Source organism: Budorcas taxicolor, chromosome 2, assembly GCF_023091745.1.
Source record: "Budorcas taxicolor isolate Tak-1 chromosome 2, Takin1.1, whole genome shotgun sequence".
NCBI classification, from domain to species: domain Eukaryota; kingdom Metazoa; phylum Chordata; class Mammalia; order Artiodactyla; family Bovidae; genus Budorcas; species Budorcas taxicolor.
Window position 1 is genome coordinate 3,390,014 of NC_068911.1, and position 18,949 is coordinate 3,408,962.

Here is an 18,949-nt window from a genome sequence, read left to right on the forward strand (position 1 = left end):
CTTCCTCCCGGAAGGGGGGCCTCTCTGAGGAGCACAGACTCAGAACAGAGGGCACGGGGCACAGCTGAGTGAGGTTTCTACCAAGTAACGATGAGCAGGTGCCCCCTCACTGCTTCAGGACAAGTTCTGTGTGTGGAACCGAGACCTGCTGGCTCGGGGCCCCTACCTGGACTGAGCAGAGACAAAAGGCACTCCTGCCTGCCCTGAGCTGGTCCTGCCCTGAGCCGGGTCTGAGCACCGGCCTCTGACCTTCAGAGCTGTGCCTGCATGCAGCCTCCAGAAGCACAGCTCTGCTTTCCTTTTGGGTAACCATCCCCGGCTGGGCAGGGAGCCCGCCTTCATTTCACCTGTAGCGTGATATGTGCACATAGCTTCTGCAGGAGCAGGTCAACTCAAGGGTTCCACCTCGTTTGCTTAAAAACTTGATAATTTCATATTCAGAGAGTGTTATTTCCTCAGAACACAGTTCACTCCCCCCGCCCCCGCCCCGATTTGGAGTCAACTTACTAAAACACTTGTTTTTCACTAGAAGGACAGGCATAGTTGGAAATCTGTCCTGTCTTTTCTTTTCTCCCAGAGGTAGCTACAGTCAGAAGTTACTTCGAAATCATACTGATCAGTGAAGATCTTACTGGCAAGGCTGAGGTGTTCATTCTGTGGCTCGGCTGTTGGCTTACTCTGCATAAATGCACTCCTTGTCCTGTGATGTATCAATTTTCAGACCTAGTTAGCACTAGAAATGTTTGGTGTCAGAGGAATTAAAAGTCACACTCATACAAAAATGTTGCCAAAACGTTAAAACAGCTGCCTTTGGAGTGTGTATAGATGCTGCATTTCTGACTCAGGTGGTAAAGAGTCTGCCTGCAATGCAGGAGGCTTGGGTTTGATCCCTGGGTCAGGAAGATCCCCAGAGAAGGAAATGGCAACCCACTCCACTATTCTTGCCTGGGAAATCCCACGGACAGAGGAGCCTGAAGGGCCATAGTCCATGGGGTCGTAAAGAGTCGGACATGACTGAGCAACTGACACTTTCACTTTCATAATCAGTCTCCCCAAATCCATTTTTAGAAAACCGGCATGAGATAAATTACAGATAATTAACATTGTTCCCATTGAACGTAGGACTTCTTCTTGAGTCAGAGTAGGTGCCCATCCAGAAAAATATTTGCATTGATGTTTCATCCATTCAAATAACAGGTAATGTCATCTTTACTTCTTAATGTTAAATATATATATGTTCTGTAACATGTTTAAGTGAAGAGAAGGTGAAAGTTTGAAAAGTGTCTTTTTTCCCAGTGTGAGTTAAAGTAGATTTTTTGATACACGTGTATAAAAGTATACGGGAATATACGCGTGCTCGTTGCTTAGTCACGTCCAGCCCTCTGTGGCCCTGGGGACTGTAGCTCGCCAGGCTCTTCTGTCCGTGGGATTCTCCGGGCAGGAATGCTGGAGTGCATTGTCCTGTCCTGCTCCAGGGGATCTTCCCCACCCAGGGATCAAAGTCACATCTCCCGTCTTTCCCACATTGGCAGGCGGAGTCTTTACTGTTGCGCCACCTGGGAAGCCCATAAATATACATATTTGTACTCAAGTAGTCTGTGAGATGTCTTTTAAAATCCATATTTTTCAGCAAAACTATAAAATGTAGACTGTAGTAAATTTCTTGATCATGATTTTGCTTTCTTCGAAGACATACTGTGGCAAAATAAAACTTTGGTGCAGATTTGAGGGTGAAAGCATGAAATTAAATCTCTTTTTCACCCCGTTCCATCGCAGCTTCTGGCTTGGCCAGACGATGTCCCCGAAGCTGTCACTGTCGTCACCATTGCTCCAGACTTCCATGGGGTCCACCACGGGTACATCACCAACCTGAAGAAGTTCACCGCCTACTTCACGTCAGTTCTGTGCTTCACCACCCCCGGGGACGGGCCCCCGAGCACGCCGCAGCTCATATGGACGCATGAAGACAGTGAGTCCCCTCTCCCAGGGTCTCATCAGCCCCCTTAGTCATCGAAGAGGTTTGGGCCCCTGTCATGTCCAGCTTAGCTTCGTGTAGTCTGTGGGGTGTGGGTGACCCTGGAGAAATAAGCTGGGAGCTGACCAGAGGCGTCTCAGCAGCTCAGTGAAGACTCGTAGTCGGAGCCGTCTAGGCATTCGGGACCGCGGAAGGACTTCCCGTGGGGCTGTGGCTCAGGCGGTTTCACAGCTCTGTCTGGAGGTTTTGTGGTGATAGACTGGAGACCAAGGTGATGCAGTCTGGGGAGAAGGTGGATAATCAAGAGAGCCTGTGCCCAGACGCGGGGCTAGCACGGGGGAGACGCAGAGACGGGGTACAGAGGGCCAGGGGCCGGTGGGGTCCAGGGGCGGGGGTGGGCAGGAGGGGCTCTCCAGGATGAGTCCGCAAACTGCGGCTCGGGTGACAGGCCGGTGGGGACGGCCATGACCGGAGCGTGAAGGCAGGTCCAGGGCTGGGGCGCGGGGCTCAGCCGGGGCCCGCTCACGTCGAGGCAGCAGCAGGCCTGAAGAAGCGGATTTGGGAGTCCAGCACCCAGCGACCGTGACCGTGCTCTCCCAGGAAAGGCTGGGGGCTGTAACTGAAGCGTGCGGTCTTACCACAGATGGGAATGCTTGGAATCAGTGCTACCTTGGGGCGTCTGAGTATGAGGCCCTTGGCAGTGAAACCACCTAAGTGGGTGCAGTGGCTTTGGGATCAGGGGGCTTCAGAGAAGCAGGAGGCCGACTGGGCCCTGGCCCCGCCACGTGCGAGGAGGCTGGTTGGAGCCTGCGTGCAGAGGGGCGAGCAGGGGGCCTCGGGGTGGCGGGCTCTGGAAGAGGAGGAGCTCTGCTTGCTGGAAGGCCCCTTCTCCACTGCCCTGAAGGAAACACAGCTGGACTCCTTTACGATTGCAGGCGAAGGCAAGCCCCCCCACCCCCATGGTTGAGGGAGGTGGCAGTGAATTCTCAGAGCGTCTCAGGCACCCCTCGTAGCTCTTCATCATTTGGACATTTTCTTCCATTTCATTATCAAGAGAAGAGCCCAGGGCAGCATCTCAGCTCCAACCACAGCAGGTCCAACTGGACATTGGGTTTTACTTTCCAGAGGACACTTACTAAGAACAACAAGTGGCAAAAGCAGGGAACTTCTTTGGATAAATGAGAGAAGACTCCTGGCTGAATTCGTTACTTAAAAAGCTCTATTGTTGCCAGTTAGACACAGCGGACATGAGACTGAGCAAACTCCAGGAGATAGTGGAGGGGAGCCTGGCACGTTGCAGTCCACGGGGTGGCAAAGAGTCCACAGGACCGAGTGAAGGAACAGCAAAGACAGACTCGGACTCGCGGAAACACCTCATGATGCTGGGCAGCCAGAGAGCAGGGCCTTCACGGCCCCAGGCCCACCGTCAGGAGGAGGAGGAATGCGAGATTTCCTGAGAGCTGAGAAAAGTAGCAGTGACATCATCTTTTTAGAATTTTCTAACTGAACCACCATCTTTTGATAGAAGGGGAGCCTGTCGGTCCTACCTGGAAAGACAGAGCATCCTTGTAGGCGTGGACCGTCTCCCTGAAAGATGGGAGGTAGGGCTGCTGTTGGGCTTCCCAGGTGGCGCTAGTGGTAAAGAACCGGCCTGCCAGTGCAGGAGACCTAAGAGATGCGGGTTCGATCCCTGGGTCAGGAAGATGCCCTGGGGGAGGGCATGGCCACCCACTCCAATATTCTTGCCTGAAGAATCCCATGGACAGAGGAGCCTGGCGGGCTACGGTCCACAGGGTCGCACACAGTCAGACACGACCGAGCAACTGACCCCGCACAGGGCTGCTGTCAGCTCTGGGGGCGCAGCCTTTAAAGGAGGACCTGGGACTCCGCGTGCCAGCAGAATGCCCCCCACCACCCCATACTGACGACGCAGATGGCGCCCTGGTTAGTTCTGCACACACAGCGGGCCTCCTTCTCCAAAGCTCTGATGAAATAAGAACTGTGGGGAGGGGGCGAGGGGGGGCAGCGCAGTAGAGAGGAAACAGAATATAAATTTCAGCCGAGACGCTGCCAGCTGGTTCCAGCAGAGCTAGAGGACAAGCGTATTTGGGCAGGAATCCAGGAAGCAGAAACACTGAGAGCATGAAAGGAGCAAAAAGCTTTCTTCGCTATTCTATCGATCGGAAAAAAGAACAAGCCAGTTCAAAAATCCGTCCGAGTGTCTTTCTGGAATCTTAGAATTGGAGGAGGACGAGATGGTCTTGACAGCCATCCTATTTTACCGTGTTCCGCACTCAAAGAGTGAAATTTGTCAGAGCGTGTGAGCTTATCCTTAAAGAGTCTTTTGAAAGTTTCGCCCAGATGAGTGAATTTGCTGAGGCTGTTATCATTTTTTATTTTTTTAAATCACGAGGTGTGTTTAGAGGCTTTGTCCAAGTACCAACTGGGTACCAGATGTGGAATTCGCCTTAAAATCCTGCTGTCTCTACAAGGTTGACAGTGGGCAGAACAGGGCTGAGGCCGGTTAGCTGGGATCCCTAAGCTTGGCTCCTGGACGGACACCAGGCCCTAAAACTTCGTGCCCTCCTGTTGGGCTGAAAAAACTGTGCTTTTTTATTGTGAGAAAGCTCCCTGTGTGGCCTTGCCCCGAGGCATCCACGGGAGGCCAGTGGGAACCTGGCTCCCCACCCGGCAAGGAGCACACTTGTCTCCCCTCCGAGTCTGCCTTTGCGCCTCCCTTTCCTCCCTTGTTGTTGTCCCCTACGTTTCTCCTGCGAAAGGGCAGATGGGTGCATGTGGGGGGCGCCACCGCAGAGAGGCGAGCGGAGCAGGGCTGGTGAACTGCGGGCCCGAGGGGTGCCCGCTAGGCACCCCACGATGCCCAGCTCGGGACTTGGGACGCAAGGGGCCGCTACTCTCTTCGCCTCCCCCCGCCTCACCAGCCCCCGCCCCATCTGCCCACTGCGCCTCCTCTCCAGGGTCTCCTTTCCCAGCAGCCCCCCCGCCACGCAGCACAGAGCAGGGCCTAACCAGCACGTGTGACCTGTCACTGTGGGCACAGTCACTTGTCACCTCTTCCCACCTCCTGGGGAGGTGGCCGCCAGGGGACCGGGTGTGGGGGCGCTGGAGTGCTCAGCCTGGAGGAGCTGGAGCAGGCGGTGGGCTCAGAGCCCCCTGGTGGCCCCTGTGGTTCCTCCAGGGCAGGCGGGAGACCCGGGTGCTGGACCAAGCTCCAGGCTGGCACCTGCGCATCCCTGCTCTGAGCTGGCGTGGAATTCTACAGCCGGAGAACTGGCACAGGGTCAGAGCAGACTCCTGACGACCCTCTGGGTCTGTGAGTCTGGACCTGTTTAGCTCACGTCCTGGCCTTTCAGGCCTTTTCTCTCCGGTGCTTTGCAAACCAACAGTAAGCTCAGCTTAGAAACGACTCTATATTCTGATGGCATAACTGACAACTGCTAAGAGCAGCAGCCACGTCAGTCGGCACTTTTGTGATGCTGGGGACATGCTAACCGCTTTCATGCTTTATTACATTTTTTTCTCACTGTTACCTTGCAGTGTGAGTTACTTTTATTTTCCCTGTTTCGCAGATGAGCAAACTAAGGCTTAGGCACTCAAAGGACCACAGAGCCAGCCAGCAGGGAACAGGCTTCTGCCCAGCCAAGCTGCACTGCCCTCCTGCCGTAGGAGGAGGCTACGGTCAGGGAAATTCAAGGGAAGCATGCAATTTTGGCTGGAAATTTCTCATGCCTGCCCTGCCCCTGGGCTACGTGGGGAGAGTAAGTGCAGGTTACAGCCTGATCAGGCTGGCAGGCATCGGCCAGTGACCAGGCATGGCCGGCCCGGCCTCCTGGCTGCGGCCCCACACAAGACAGACACACAACACGGATGCAGAGGTGTCAGGGACGCTGGAGTAAGCAGTAGCCTGCGGGGTCCAACCACCCGATTGTTCAACTAGATCCAATCAAGAGAGAGAGAAGGGACTGCGTCCGCATCTCCCACTGCTGGCCTCTGCAGTTCTGGTGAGGCTGGGGTGAGGCCGACAGAAATCTTCCATGTGGCCGTAGCCCGGTCCCTCTAACACCTCAGACCCTGTCCTCCTGGGTTTTCTCTGGCTTTCCCTGAGGGCTCTGACCGGCAGGCTTGGTCCTGGCTCCCGCCTCCTTCCACAGACAGACTGTTCCCCGCCAATCCGACTGGAGAGAATCGGGCCGCACGCTAACAGATGTCTTTGGTTTTCATTTCCAGAACCGGGAGCTGTGGGCCACCTGAGTTTCACAGAGATTCTGGACACATCTCTCAAGGTCAGCTGGCAGGAGCCCCTGGAGAAAAATGGCATCATTACAGGTAAGGGTCTCTGCGGTCAGAAAGAGGCAAAGCAAGTCTGCCCCGCACAGAGGGATGGACACAGCTCAAGGCGCCACAGCTGGCAGAGCCCGGGTGCCCAGGGCCTGCAGGGCGACTGTCGCGGGGCCAAGGTTGGGGGAGGACCTGTCCCGGGGGCCTCGCCTCACGTGGGCCCCTCCCGGCCGGGCTGCAGCCTCGCAGTGTGCAGGCTCGGTCTCGTGGGCTTGTTGAACAAGCCTCTGACGTCTCTGCCCGGGAGACCCGCGCTCCGGGTGTGTCCTCTCACAGCCGTTTCTGTTCCGTGGTCTCGTGGCTGTGAAGGGAGTTGACAGCTGAGATCACGGCGGTGTTACAGCTGAGGAGGCTGGGGCTTGGGCGGGCAGGGAGAGCCGAACGCGGGCGCCATGATGGGGTGGCCCTGCCCCCCGCCTTCCCCCACCCCCCAGCCCCACCCCAGAGAGCGGCCAAGCCACGCCTGTCCCCTGCCCCAGTGCCAGGCCGCCGGGGGGCACTGCAGGTGAGGGGCGCCCAGGGAGCAGGGCCCCAGGCTGTGCGTCGGCCGCCTCCCTCTCCTGCAGTGCCGTCTCAGGGGAACGGCTCACTTTGGTAGGACTTTTAATGATTTCATTTTGTAGAAGAGGCTTTTGAAGAACCTTCCAGGTTATAGGGCTGAATTTCCACTTAAATTGAGTCATCCACACGCGGCACGGGGGTCGGCCCAGGCTCCCCACCTGGGCCCAGGGCTTCGCTTCCCGTGTTCCCAGGGACTGTGCTGCCCGGCCAGGGGAAGGCCGTATGGTTCTGCTTCCTCAGTGGTTAGGTGCAGACAGCTTTATAAGTATTATATCCCGGCAACTGAACAGCCATTTGAAAGAAGATGCGTTCATTGAAAGAAGAATGTCTGCATTTCCTTAAGTAACCAGTTAGCTCCCAGTGGGATGCGTGCGCCACAGGCACTGCCCAGCTTCTCCAGTGTGGAATCACAGTGGGCCCCGCCCGCCTCCCGAATTTCCTGCCCCATGTGGTGTTCACACGGCTTTGTGTGACCGCCGGAAACGCAGCGGAGACAGGGCGCATTCAAAGGCTCGCGGCGTGCTCTGATCCTGGGATTGCGACTGGCTCCTGCCGCAGGTTCACGCGGGGCCTCAGACACAGCCCCCTGCACACAGCCCGGGGCCTGTCCCTACGCTGAGCTCCCCGCTTCTCTCCCGTTGTTCAGGAAACCTCCCGGGGCCAACCCGCAAGGTGCCCTCTGCTTGCCTGCACCCAAGCAGACCCCCTACAGAGGGAGTGCTCCGATCCGGGAGGTGCCACTGGGGCACCGTTGAGCCAATGCCGCCTCTGACCCTCACTTTTCAGTAAACGCGTGAATCTAGATCTGCCCTCAAGAAGCTGTGAATGATGGTAAGTCCAGGAAAGGGGGACAGTCCCTACTGAAATCGGACCTCCAAAGCCCAGTCTGCTCACACGCTGAGGCCTCTGGGCAGAGGACGCGGTGCTGCGTGTGTAGGGAAGACGCCTGGAAGGAATGAGACCAAGTTGGGGGGGTGGCGCAGCAGAGGAGGGCGGTCGTCCAGAGGAATCCAGCTTCCTGTAGCTTTAAGCTGCACAAAGGGAGGAAAACAGACGACCAGCGAGAGGGAAGCAAACCCAGGAGCACCGGAAGCCGAGCAGCGGCCCCCACGTGGAAGAAGTGCTTCCGGCTCAGCCCTGTGGGGACGTCTGTGGCCCGAATGACAGTGAGTTAGAGCTGAAGCTGCCGCTGACTTCAGGGGGGCCGGGGCGCCGCGGGGCAGGCAGACCTCTCACCTTCGTCAGCTCAGCCCTGAGGATCCACAGAAAGGGAGTACGTTTCGAAAACCTGGCCAGGACGCCTCGGTGGACAGACTCCACTGGAAGGCCTCCCGCTGACAGTCACAGCCTCGGCCCTTCCTGGGCCCTCCCAGCACCCGCCCGCCTCTCCCTCCCAGCGTCCAGCCTTGCGGGAAACCCACAGGCACCACCACCCCGCCCCCCCCCCCCCACCCCGAGTGGAGCCCACCTCCCCAGGCTGGGCGCCCGCAGCCAACACTCCTGATTGATGATCATCAGTTCCTACAGCTAATAGGGCTTAATGAACCCAATTTCGTGTTTTATTAAACAAATACTCAGCAGTCACCAGCAACAGCTACTGTTTGTCATGGAACGCGTAGCTCAGGCTGTTCAGCGCCGGCTGCCCTGCCCTGGGCTGGAAGCAGGTCTGCAGTGGCAGCTCCGAGGGTCAGAGCTTCAGGCAGACGCTCTGCTCCAACCACGCCTCCCCCGGGGGCACGTTGTTCCTCGTGGTCTGTTCTCTGCCTCACCTCTCCCCTCGACTCTGTAAGATGGGCTGCAGGGGGAGGGGGCCTTCCCAGAGGCCGGACCCCAGCTTCAGTGTCCCCACAGTCACCCCCCAGGACCCCTGCCCTCTGTGGGACTCTCCCTGCCCTGGATGCTCTGCTTGGACACGCAGGGCAGCACCCCTGGATGGACTTGGTTTCCCATGGGGCACGCCAGCCGCACCCCAAAGGCCTTTTCCAGGCTGAAGGGAGAGAATTCCACCAAGTACAGCAAAAGAAACCCGTGTTTGTGTTTGTGGGCAAACCTGGCCTCCGAAAGCCGCTTTCAGGAAGCATCTACAGGGCACCAGCCACCGTCCTCCCAAGCCGCCCCGTCAGTGCTGGTCAGAGAAGCTGCCGGGCAGATGGTGCCACGTCCAGTCCTGCGCACGGGCCGTTCTGTGGCCCAGATGCCCTGTAGGAGACTGGATGTCGGGAGTGCCCCTGAAGCGCCTGGAAGGAGCCCACGGGAGGCGGCAGGGGTGCGGGGCGCCCAGCGAACTCTGCCTGCGTTGCCCCTGTACGCGGCATTCCCCACGGTCCCCCCCTAATGCTGATTTATGAGCAGGAGGACGCGGACAGACAGCTCGCGATGGGATGCGCTGCTCTCTCGTGGAGAATGTACTTCAGCTCAACAGGGAATCATTTCTGCAGCCCCTCTGGCCATTAGTCTCAGTTAGGCGGCATTTGGAGCGGGTAAGGCACACGCAGGGAGGGGGGCTCTCTCCTCCCTCCTCCCTCACCGGGGCCCGAGGAGCACCCTGGCCAGGCCTGCCTGCAGGGGCCTTGCCCACCACGTGCCCACGCCCCGTGCCTGTGTGTGGAGCATCCAGGCCAGCCTGCTCTCGCTGGCCTTTGCCGCGTCCTTTCCTGAGCATGTGAGGGCCTTCCGTTGGGCACTTGGCTTCATTTGTATCCACAACAACGGCCGCCCACCAGACTGTCTGTTGCCATGCCGTGGAACCCTGCTAATTCTCTTCTGCTAAGGGTGCTGGAAGCGCTGTGTTTGGGCTCCAGGTTGCCATGCAGAACAAGATGCTGTTTTAGTAAATCTTGATGAAGAACAGCTTTTAAACAAAGAGAATTGTCTGGCGGACAAGGTGGTGATGTTAACGGCACGCACGAGAACACAAGTGTGTAACAGCACCCTTCTCCTCCGGTGCGCGTGGGGCCGACTCGAGCCTCTCCGAGCGGAGGTCCCTCAGACAGCCCCCAGGCCGGGCCCAGCTCCCCAGGGCCAGCGGGCTGGGAGGGCGCTCCCTGGGAGGGTGAGGAGCCACGGCCTTGGTCCCCTCCTCCGTGAGTTGGGGCGGCGATGCTGCAGCCTCAGAGCTCCATCCTAGGCTGAGTGAATTCACGCGCGTGGGGCACTCAGGACATCATGGGAACGTCAGGGACACGGCGTGTGTGAAGTCACCAGTCCTCACTGCCCTGCCGGGTGGTCTGGTTTTCACTGTACAGTTAGTCCCAAAAGTTGGAGGGAGCACCGTCCTCTGTACGGAGGAGGACTGGGAGTGGAGGGGCCCGGGGAGGCAGCTGGGGCCGCAGGCCTGGCTGGAGTGCAGCTCGGGTAAGCAGGGGCTGCCGGTGTGCGGCACGGCCGGCCTCTGCCCCCCATGCCCTGCTGCCCCGACCCCGCCCCCCATGCCCCCCGCCCGCGGAGGCCGCCAGGCTGTGGGGCAGCTGACAGGCAGCGGCTTCTAGCGCTATTTTTTTCTCCAAAGTACTGAAGTCCCGAGACGCTCTCCTCTAAGTTCTGTTTACCTGAAGTGCAAGTCTCTCGCTCGGTTTATTGCTCCATCAGAGAGAGGAGCCCAGAGAGCCTGCCCGCGCCTCTGTCTCCACGAGCTCGGCCGGGAGGACGGGACAGCGCTCTCAGCGCTTCGCGCCGGCCGGGGCCCCTCCGTCAGCGCCTCCCTCATGGTAGGGGGGCGCTCCCAAGTGTTCTCTGATCACAGAACACCCTCCCGCAAGGCGGCTGACTCAGGGCTGCCTGGGTCCTTTTTCTCTGAGCCCCGGATCGCGGTGGGACCCAAGGCTGAATGAATTGTGATCCTGAGGCCCCGACGACGGATGAACCTGAGCACGGCGTGTGGGGGAGGGGGGAACCTGGTGTCGCTCGGAAAACAGGCTGAAGAGGGAAGCAGGGCTGGAAGCAACGCTCCTGCCACTCGTGCCGGGGTGGGGAGAAGCTTTAGGGCAAAAAGCGCTTCATCAGTCATCTTATAAGGGAAAAGTGGCAGCGTTTCCACAAATTAGTTGCAAGCCAGGAGCAAGCCTCTGATTTAGGGCGCCAGGCGACGAAAATATCGGTTTATAAAAATGGAAATGCGGATGAAGCGCGTGCACCATCTGACAAGAGAAGGCTGCACCGAGGACCGCAGGCCAGCCCTCCTCGTCAGCCCCGCCGTCCTCCCCAGGCCCCTCCCCCTCCTCCCCCAGCCCCCCTCCGTCGTCCCCCAGGCCCCTCCCCCTCCTCCCCAGGCCCCTCCCCCCTCCTCCCCCAGCCCCCCTCCGTCCTCCCCCAGCCCCCTCTCCATCCTCCCCCAGCCCCCCTCCTCCCCAGGCCCCTCCCCCTCCTCCCCAGGCCCCCTCCGTCCCCCCCCCCACAGCCCCTCCCCCCTCTTCCCCCAGCCCTGCTCCGTCCTCCCCCACTCCATCCTGCCCCGGACGGAGCTTGCCAAGACCCCAGCCCATCCTCCTGCCGCCCCCTGTGGCTGGGGTCTCGTCCCCATAGGCCCTGGACTGGCAGCCCAGCTGGGCTCCGCACTGTTGTCAGAGCCACGTGATGACCGGGGGCACCCACCTCTGCCCCAGCTCCCCGGACCCCGGAACTGACCCTGTGCCCCGCCTGCCTTCCAGGCTACCAGGTCTCCTGGGAGGTGTACGGGCAGAGCAGCTCGCGGCTCACGCTCACCCTCAACAGCTCGACACACGAGTACAAGATCCAGGGGCTGTCCTCTCTCACCACCTACACCATCGACGTGGCGGCCGTCACGGCTGCGGGCGCCGGCGTGCCCACCTCGTCCACCATCTCCTCCGGGGTGCCCCCAGGTCAGTACGCTCGTGCCCCGGTGTCCCCACGGCCATGTCCCCTGGGCCTTGCTCTCGCTCCGAGTTGGTGGGCATCTTTGTGCAGAAGTCACTGGGGGCCTTTGAAAGGGGTGTCAGCCCTGGGCTCGGTTGGTTGGGGTCAGTGAATTTCTGCAGTTAAGACCAAGAAGCACAAAAGTATCCCCTGAGAAAAGCAGGGGGAGTGTGGCTCTGCAAGGGGGAGTGAGAAGGTGGGGAGGAAGCGGGCAGACAGGGGGTTCAGTGAAGGTTGGGGAGCGCGCCCGCCCCCGGCAGGGCCTAGTGACCCTGCTCTCGGTGGGGCCTTTCTGGAAGTCACATCATCTCCCTAAACGTTCATGCTCATTCCAGCCTCGGAAACTGCACTCAGCTGTTTCTCTTACATTTAAAATGAAAGCGTTTTCCCCAGGAATTCACCAACACACAGACGTGAGAAAACGTTGTGTCATCGATTCAGTTCTGTAGCTAAATCAGAGACCCTGTGTTCTCCAGAAGCCGTCCAGTCGCCTCCTTTGGGTCTCTGAGAAAAGCAGGACAGCCCCGGAGACTGAAACCAGTGGTCATCCCTGCAGCCCTCTCCTCGGGGAGCCAGGAGCCTGGGGTCCTGTGGCACGGCTGTCCATCCCCTGACACGCAGTCACCACCGTCCACTCTCGGGCAGGGCTTCTCACACCGTCCTGTGCATCCATCTCAACCCCCGACCCCCGAGTCTGTGCTGGGCCCACTCCCACGTGGCCAGCCCCTGGATGTGAGCAAGGCTGCAGAACTTGCCCCGGGACCCACTCCAGGTGGCGCCCACGCTGCTGGCCAGGCCCCACGCTTGAGCCAATGCGATGTCTTCTCTAAGGCATTTACATGAGACATGTGTCCTTTCTTAAGAAGGAAGTCTTTGGCTTCCAGAGAGATTCATATATTCCGTGTACACAACAGCTACCAAAGCACACGTGGTTAGGACCTTAATAACTAGTGACAATGAGGTGGCGATGATGCCGTGTGATTTAATGCTTTAGAACTGGCTAATGGACAGTGGCCGGGGTAACAGGGAGCATCCCTGGGCGACCAGCTTGTTCCCTGGATGGTTTGGACACCATCCAACCGGGGCCTGGAAGTGGCCAGCTGGCCTCCCCTCTGAGCAGCCTTGGCCCCAGCGTGCCTGTGAGCAGCACTACCCCAGATGCAGAGAAGGGCTGCGGGAGTCGGGCCTGGCCACGCCGAGTGGGCCTGAGCCCCTGGCTGGGGGCGGGCCAGGGGCTGCTGCTGCTCCTTGATGGCCAGGCCCCCAGGGCCCGGGGGTCTCTCCTGGGACACACCGAGAAAAAGCAGATGACGACCGTCACTTTGGGCTGTGATCCGTTGTGGTGCTTGAAGTTTACGTCCATTCATGACTGGAGAACCAGCTAAAGAACCCAGAGAGCTGGCAGATACACAGAACGAGTCACTCGTCCTTCCATTTAAACAGCCTCCTCCTCAAGCTCATTAGACGTGAGGTGGAAAGCACCCTTGAGAGCCCAGCGATGTGCTGTGCCATCCCCGAACCAGAGTGGTTGCCCCCGTGCAAGACCTGGTCTTAAACACTCCGGACACAGCAAGTCCGGAAGTCATCCCTCGGACACGGCGCCTCTGGAAGCCTTTCCTGACACTGGCGTCACGTCTTTCTTGCCTGCATTGCACCCTGCGGTCTTCCTCGAGCGTTTTTCAGTTGCCCAGCAATGTCAGAGCTCTCACTGTGAGCCCACAGCATCTCACTTTCTAGTGGGACAGGCTCCTGGGGGCGGGCCAGGGGCATCAACCTGCAGAAGGGCCTCTGTTCAAGGAGGAGGCTTAGCTGCAGGTGGCCGCAGACGAGGGGCCACAGGCAGAGCCCGCCTGCCCTCTTTCAGTTGCCAGAGCAGCAGAGTACAGGCAGAGTGGGGCGGGCTCTGCACTTTCTCCTGAGTCCAGTTGTCTTGGAAACCAGAGCCAAGAAGCCTACGGCTTGGGACCCGCACACCTCCCGCTTCGAGCTGCCCAGAGCTACTCGGGGTGCACGCCCCCTCCCCGTCCTTTTTCGAAGGCACCGGGGCATTGGCAGAAGGGAGATGGACACTCAGCCCTTTGGTTCTTCGAGGAGCCTCGGAGGGAACGCTGTGCTTCTTGCTCTGGCAGTTGTGAAAATCAACCCTGTCTTGGTGTGAAGGCGTGTGGGAAGTGGTTGCTGCTGACATGACCTTTCCTGAGCTGTGGCAGGATTTAAATTTCCACCTTCCCTCTCTCCTCTATGTCCAGAACTTCCTGGTGCCCCATCCAATCTGGTCATTTCCAACATCAGCCCTCGCTCAGCCACGCTCCAGTTCCGACCAGGGTACGATGGGAAGACGGCCATCTCCAGGTGGATCGTGCAGGGACAGGTATGGCCACCCTGAAGCCGAGAGCTGCAGTCCCCGTAGAGTCACGCGGGGCCTGGAGGTGACAGGCAGCTCAGTGATGCCCTTGCAGGATAGATGACCCCTGGCTGGAGCAGCCTTGGATGCTTTCGGGGGCAGTGGTGTTTGGAGGAGGAGAAATGGAGACGGGAGTGGCTGGGGCACCCGGGGCAGACGTGGGAGCAAGCGGGGACATGGGGTGTCAGGCTGGTCTCTTGCAGGATAACAGAAGAAGGGCTGGTGGGGGCACACGTGCAAAGTCACCATGCAGTCAGTTCAGGCGCTCAGTCATGTGGGTCGTGTGACTCTTTGGGACCCCAAGGGCTGCAGGCTTCCTGGTCTATCACCAACTCCTGGAGCTTGCTCAAACTCATGTCCGTCGAGTCGGTGATGCCATCCAACCATCTCATCCTCTGTCACCCCCTTCTCCTTCTGCCTTCAATCTCTCCCAGCATCAGGGTCTTTTCCAGTGAGTCAGTTCTTTGCATCAGGTGGCCAAAGTATTGTAGCTTCAGCATCAGTCCTTCCAATGAATATTCAGGACTGATTTCCTTTAGGATGGACTGGTTTGATCTCCTTGCAGTCCAAGGGACTTTTAAGAGTCTTCTCTAACACCACAGTTCAAAAGCATCAATTCAGCTTTCTTTGTAGTCCGACTCTCACATCCGTGCACGACCACTGGGAAACCATGACTGATGGACAGGGAAGCCTGGGGTGCTGCAGTCCATGGGGTTGCAAAGAGTCGGACACGACTGAGCAACTGAACTGAACTGAATGGAAAAAGCTTTGATTATACTGACCTTTGTAGGCAAAGTAATGTCTCTGCTTTTTAATATGCTGTCTAGGTTGGTCATAGCTTTTCTTCCAAGGACCAAGCGTCTTTTAATTTCATGGCTGCTGTCAGCATCTGCAGTGATTTTGGAGCCCGAGAAAATAAACTCTCTCGTTGTTTCCACTGTTTCCCCATCTATTCCCCATGAAGTGATGGGACCAGATGCCATGATCTTCATTTTTCTAATGTTGCATTTTAAGCCAGCTTTTTCACTTCCCTCTTTCAATTTCATCAAGAGGCTCTTTAGTTCTTCTTCGCTTTCTGCCATAAGGGTGGTGTCATCTGCATATCTGAGGTTATTGATATTTCTCCCGGCAATCTTGATTCCAGCTTGTGCTTCATGCAGCCAAGCATTTCTCATGATGTCCTCTGCATATTAGTTAAATAAGCAGGGTGACAATATACAGCCCTGATGTACTCCTTTCCCGATTTGGAACCAGTCCGTTGTCCCATGTCCAGTTCTAACTGTTGCTTCTTGACCTGCACACAGGTTTCTCAGGAAGCAAGTCAGGGGGTCTGGTATTCCCATCTCTTGAAGAATTTTCCACATTTTGTTGTGATCCACATAGTCAAGGCTTTGGCATAGTCAATAAAGCAGAAGTAGATGTTTTTCTGGAATTCTGTTGCTTTTGCTGTGATCCAGCGGATGTCAACAATTTGATGTCTGGTTCCTCTGCCTTTTCTAAATCCAGCTTAAACATCTGGGAATTCTTGGTTCATGTACTGTTGAAACCTCGCTTTGAGAATTTTGAGCATTACTTTGCTAGCACGTAAGATGAGTGCAATTGTGTGGTAGTTTGAGCATTCTTTGGCATTGCCTTTCTTTGGGATTGGAATGAAAACTGACCTTTTCCAGTCCAAAAGGCAGTGATCAAGACTGACCCCAAGAAACAGAAAGGCAAAACGGTTATCTGAGGAGGTCTTCCAAATAGCTGGGAAAAGAAGAGAAGCAAGGGCAAAGGAGAAAAGGAAAGATATACCCATCTGAATGCAAATGGCAAAGAGAGAAAAGAAAGCTTTCCTCAATGATCAGTGCAAAGAAAAAGAGGAAAACAACAGAATGGGAAAGACTAGAGATCTCCTCAAGAAAATTAGAGATACCAAGGGAACTTTTCATGCAAAGATGGGCTCGATAAAGGACCTAATGGTATGGACCTAACAAGCAGAAGATATTAAGAAGAGGTGACAAGCATACACAGTTGAACTATAGTGAGGCGAGGTGAGGTGAGGTGAGGTGAAGGCGCTCAGTCGTGTCCGACTGTTTGCGACTCCGTGGACTGTAACCTACTAGGCTCCTCCGTCCATGGGATTCTCCAGGCAAGAATACTGGAGTGGATTGCCATTTCCTTCTCCAGAGGATCTTCCTGACCCAGGGATCGAACCCGGCTCTCCTGCATTGGAGGCAGACGCTTTAACCTCTGAGCCACCAGGGAAGCTGTACAAAAAAGATCTTCATGACCCAAATAACCACAGTGGTGTGATCACTCACCTAGAGCCTGACATCCTGGAGTGTGAAGTCAAGTGGGCCTTAAGAAGCATCACTACGAACAAAGCTAGTGGAGGTGCTGGAATCGCAGTCGAGCTATTTCAGTTCCTAAAAGATGATGCTGTGAGAGTATGCCAGCAAGTTTGTGAAACTCAGCCATGGTTTGATACAGGTTCTCCCAGTTTGATGGTGTCGTTGGTTGCGATTTTTCTTTTAATTCTGTATCACAGTGAGCTACAGAACAGACTGTTTGGTACAGTCCAAATGGATGAACCTGCATTTACTCAACAATGTTTATAGCATGTTTTTATCTCCAGGCCCTAGTCTAGCATGAGGTATGCAGTGGTGAGCAGAAACAGACACTGTTTCTGTGCTCAGGGAGGAATGTTCTGTCTCAGGGGAAGGACCTTTAGGTTGCTGGGAAAGGAACAGGAACTTTCTCTGTGGGGACAGACGGCTGTAGTGCGGGGTGTAGGGAGGAGCTGGGGGTGGGTCATGGGGAGCCCGGGGGTCCTTCTTAGGAGGACTTTGCACGTGACTCAGAGCACGATAGCAAGGGAGCAGGACCCACAGGGCTCATGCGCCAGGCAGAGGGTCCCACCGGCCTCCATGGATCCCACCCGCCCTGACGCACCTTGTTCCATGCAGAGTAGAGCAAACTGACGCCAAGCCGCATGCCGAGAGCATGAGTTTCCAGCCCCTTCGTGTCCGCAGTAAAACCCCGGTGGTTTCCATGACTATGCTTGTGCTCTGTTGCAAGACAATTCAATCCTGGAAACTTGGCCATAAATCAGGGCACGGATTCATCTATGTCTTCAAAACTTTCATTAAGCAACCGTTTCTGGAAGCCTCTGCAGGATCCTGACAGTGGGCCAGCTAGTTGGAACCGATCGATCAGTGTGGCTGGAACAATTAATTACTTAGGAAAGGATCACTGAGAAAGCACATCCCCGGGAAACGAAGACCGAAACAATAAAAGCGAGCTTGAAAACGCATCAAAGAAAATAAAGGAGGAAAACTGTGGTCCCTCCTGGAAAGCAGAGGCTCAGAGTCGGCCAGACAGAGCCAGGCACGCACTCCAAGGAGCACAGGAGCCAGGAGTCCGTCCTTGCTGTTCCTGGACAGCAGTACCACCGGGCACAAAGGGTGGATGCTCTTCAGGGTGGGCATCAGGCCAGGCTGGGCAGCGGGAGTGGAGATGCCACCTCTGCTGGCTCTGCTCGAGACCCACGTCCTGCACCCCCAGGCCAGCGCTGGGAGCGGCCCGCTGCTGCTGCTGGGGCCCGCTCACCAGGACGGTCACGGGCGCTGGTCAGAGAGGGCTCCTTCTGTGCGTGGAGAGACGGTGATGGGTGAGCACGTGGCACCTCTCTGCACGTAAAGTGCACGCGCGTTATGCTTCTCTCCCACAAGGGACCTCTTGATCCTTGTGTTTTTAATATAAAACATCCTCAGCGTGCCCAGGCGGAACGCGCCCCCGCACGCCCCGCACCCGCACTCACCTCTTCCGTTCCGCGTTCATCTGCTCCCTCTTTCTGTTGCCGCTGGAGCAGCTGTTCGTTTGCTTGTTTTCAATTTAAAAAAATTTTAGCAAAGTATCATTGATTTACAATACATAGTACTTTCAGTTGTACAATATTTTTGCAGATTATACTCCACTTAAAGTTATTGTAAGACATTATCTGTATCCACTGTGCTGTGTCTTGTGGTTCCGTCGCTCAGTCGTGTCCGACTCTTTGCAACCCCGTGGACTGCAGCACGCCAGGCCTCCCTGCCCTTCACCATCTCCCCGAGTTTCCTCAAACTCATGTCCACTGGGTCAGTGATGCCATCCAACCGTCTCATCCTCTGTCGCCCCCTTCTCCTCCGGCCCTCAATCTTTCCCAGCATCAGGGGCTCTTCTAGTGAGTTGGCTCTTCACATTGGGTGGCCAAAGTAATTTTTACAGAGTATACTCCGTTTAAGGTTATTACAAGGTATTGGCTATATTCACGGTGCTGGACGTTAAATCCTTTATCCTATTTATTTCACGCCTGCTAATCTGCTCCTCTCCTTTTAAATTGATGTATAGTAGCTGCACAATATTACATAAGTTAAAGGTGTGCAGTATAGTGATTTGTAACTTTTAAAGGCAGTGCTCCATTTATAGTTATTATAAAACATTGGCTCCATTCCCTGTGGCGTGGGCAGCTTGTGCTCCTGTCCGGAAGCTCTGGGAGACCACCGTCTCCCCGCTACCCTCGCTTGTGCAGGCTGTTGGCAGCGCTCACCTGCTGAGGTCCTGGGACCTAGCCAGGCGTCATTATCCCCAGCTCCAAGAGGCCCCACGTCCCTTTCTCCACCTGCAGAGCCAGCGGTGGGGGAGCAGGTCCTTCTCAGGCCGCCACTGTCTCTTTCGTCTCTCTCCCTGACCCACTCTCCCGCCTCTCTCTGGCATTTTCAGGGTCGGTTAGACCCACCCAGATAATCCGGGATAAT

The 18,949-nt window shown here is 56.7% G+C and overlaps 1 protein-coding gene across 1 annotated transcript in view; it reads left to right on the forward strand.

The window, feature by feature from the left end:
• The window catches only part of SDK1 (sidekick cell adhesion molecule 1), a 723,652-nt gene that overhangs the window by 607,644 nt on the left and 97,059 nt on the right, over window positions 1-18,949 (forward strand). The window contains exons 19-22 of the mRNA XM_052636011.1: window positions 1,777-1,969; window positions 6,224-6,322; window positions 11,542-11,733; window positions 14,017-14,138. Of these exons, the coding sequence (XP_052491971.1) occupies window positions 1,777-1,969; window positions 6,224-6,322; window positions 11,542-11,733; window positions 14,017-14,138 (606 nt within the window). The remainder of the gene's footprint in view (window positions 1-1,776; window positions 1,970-6,223; window positions 6,323-11,541; window positions 11,734-14,016; window positions 14,139-18,949) is intronic.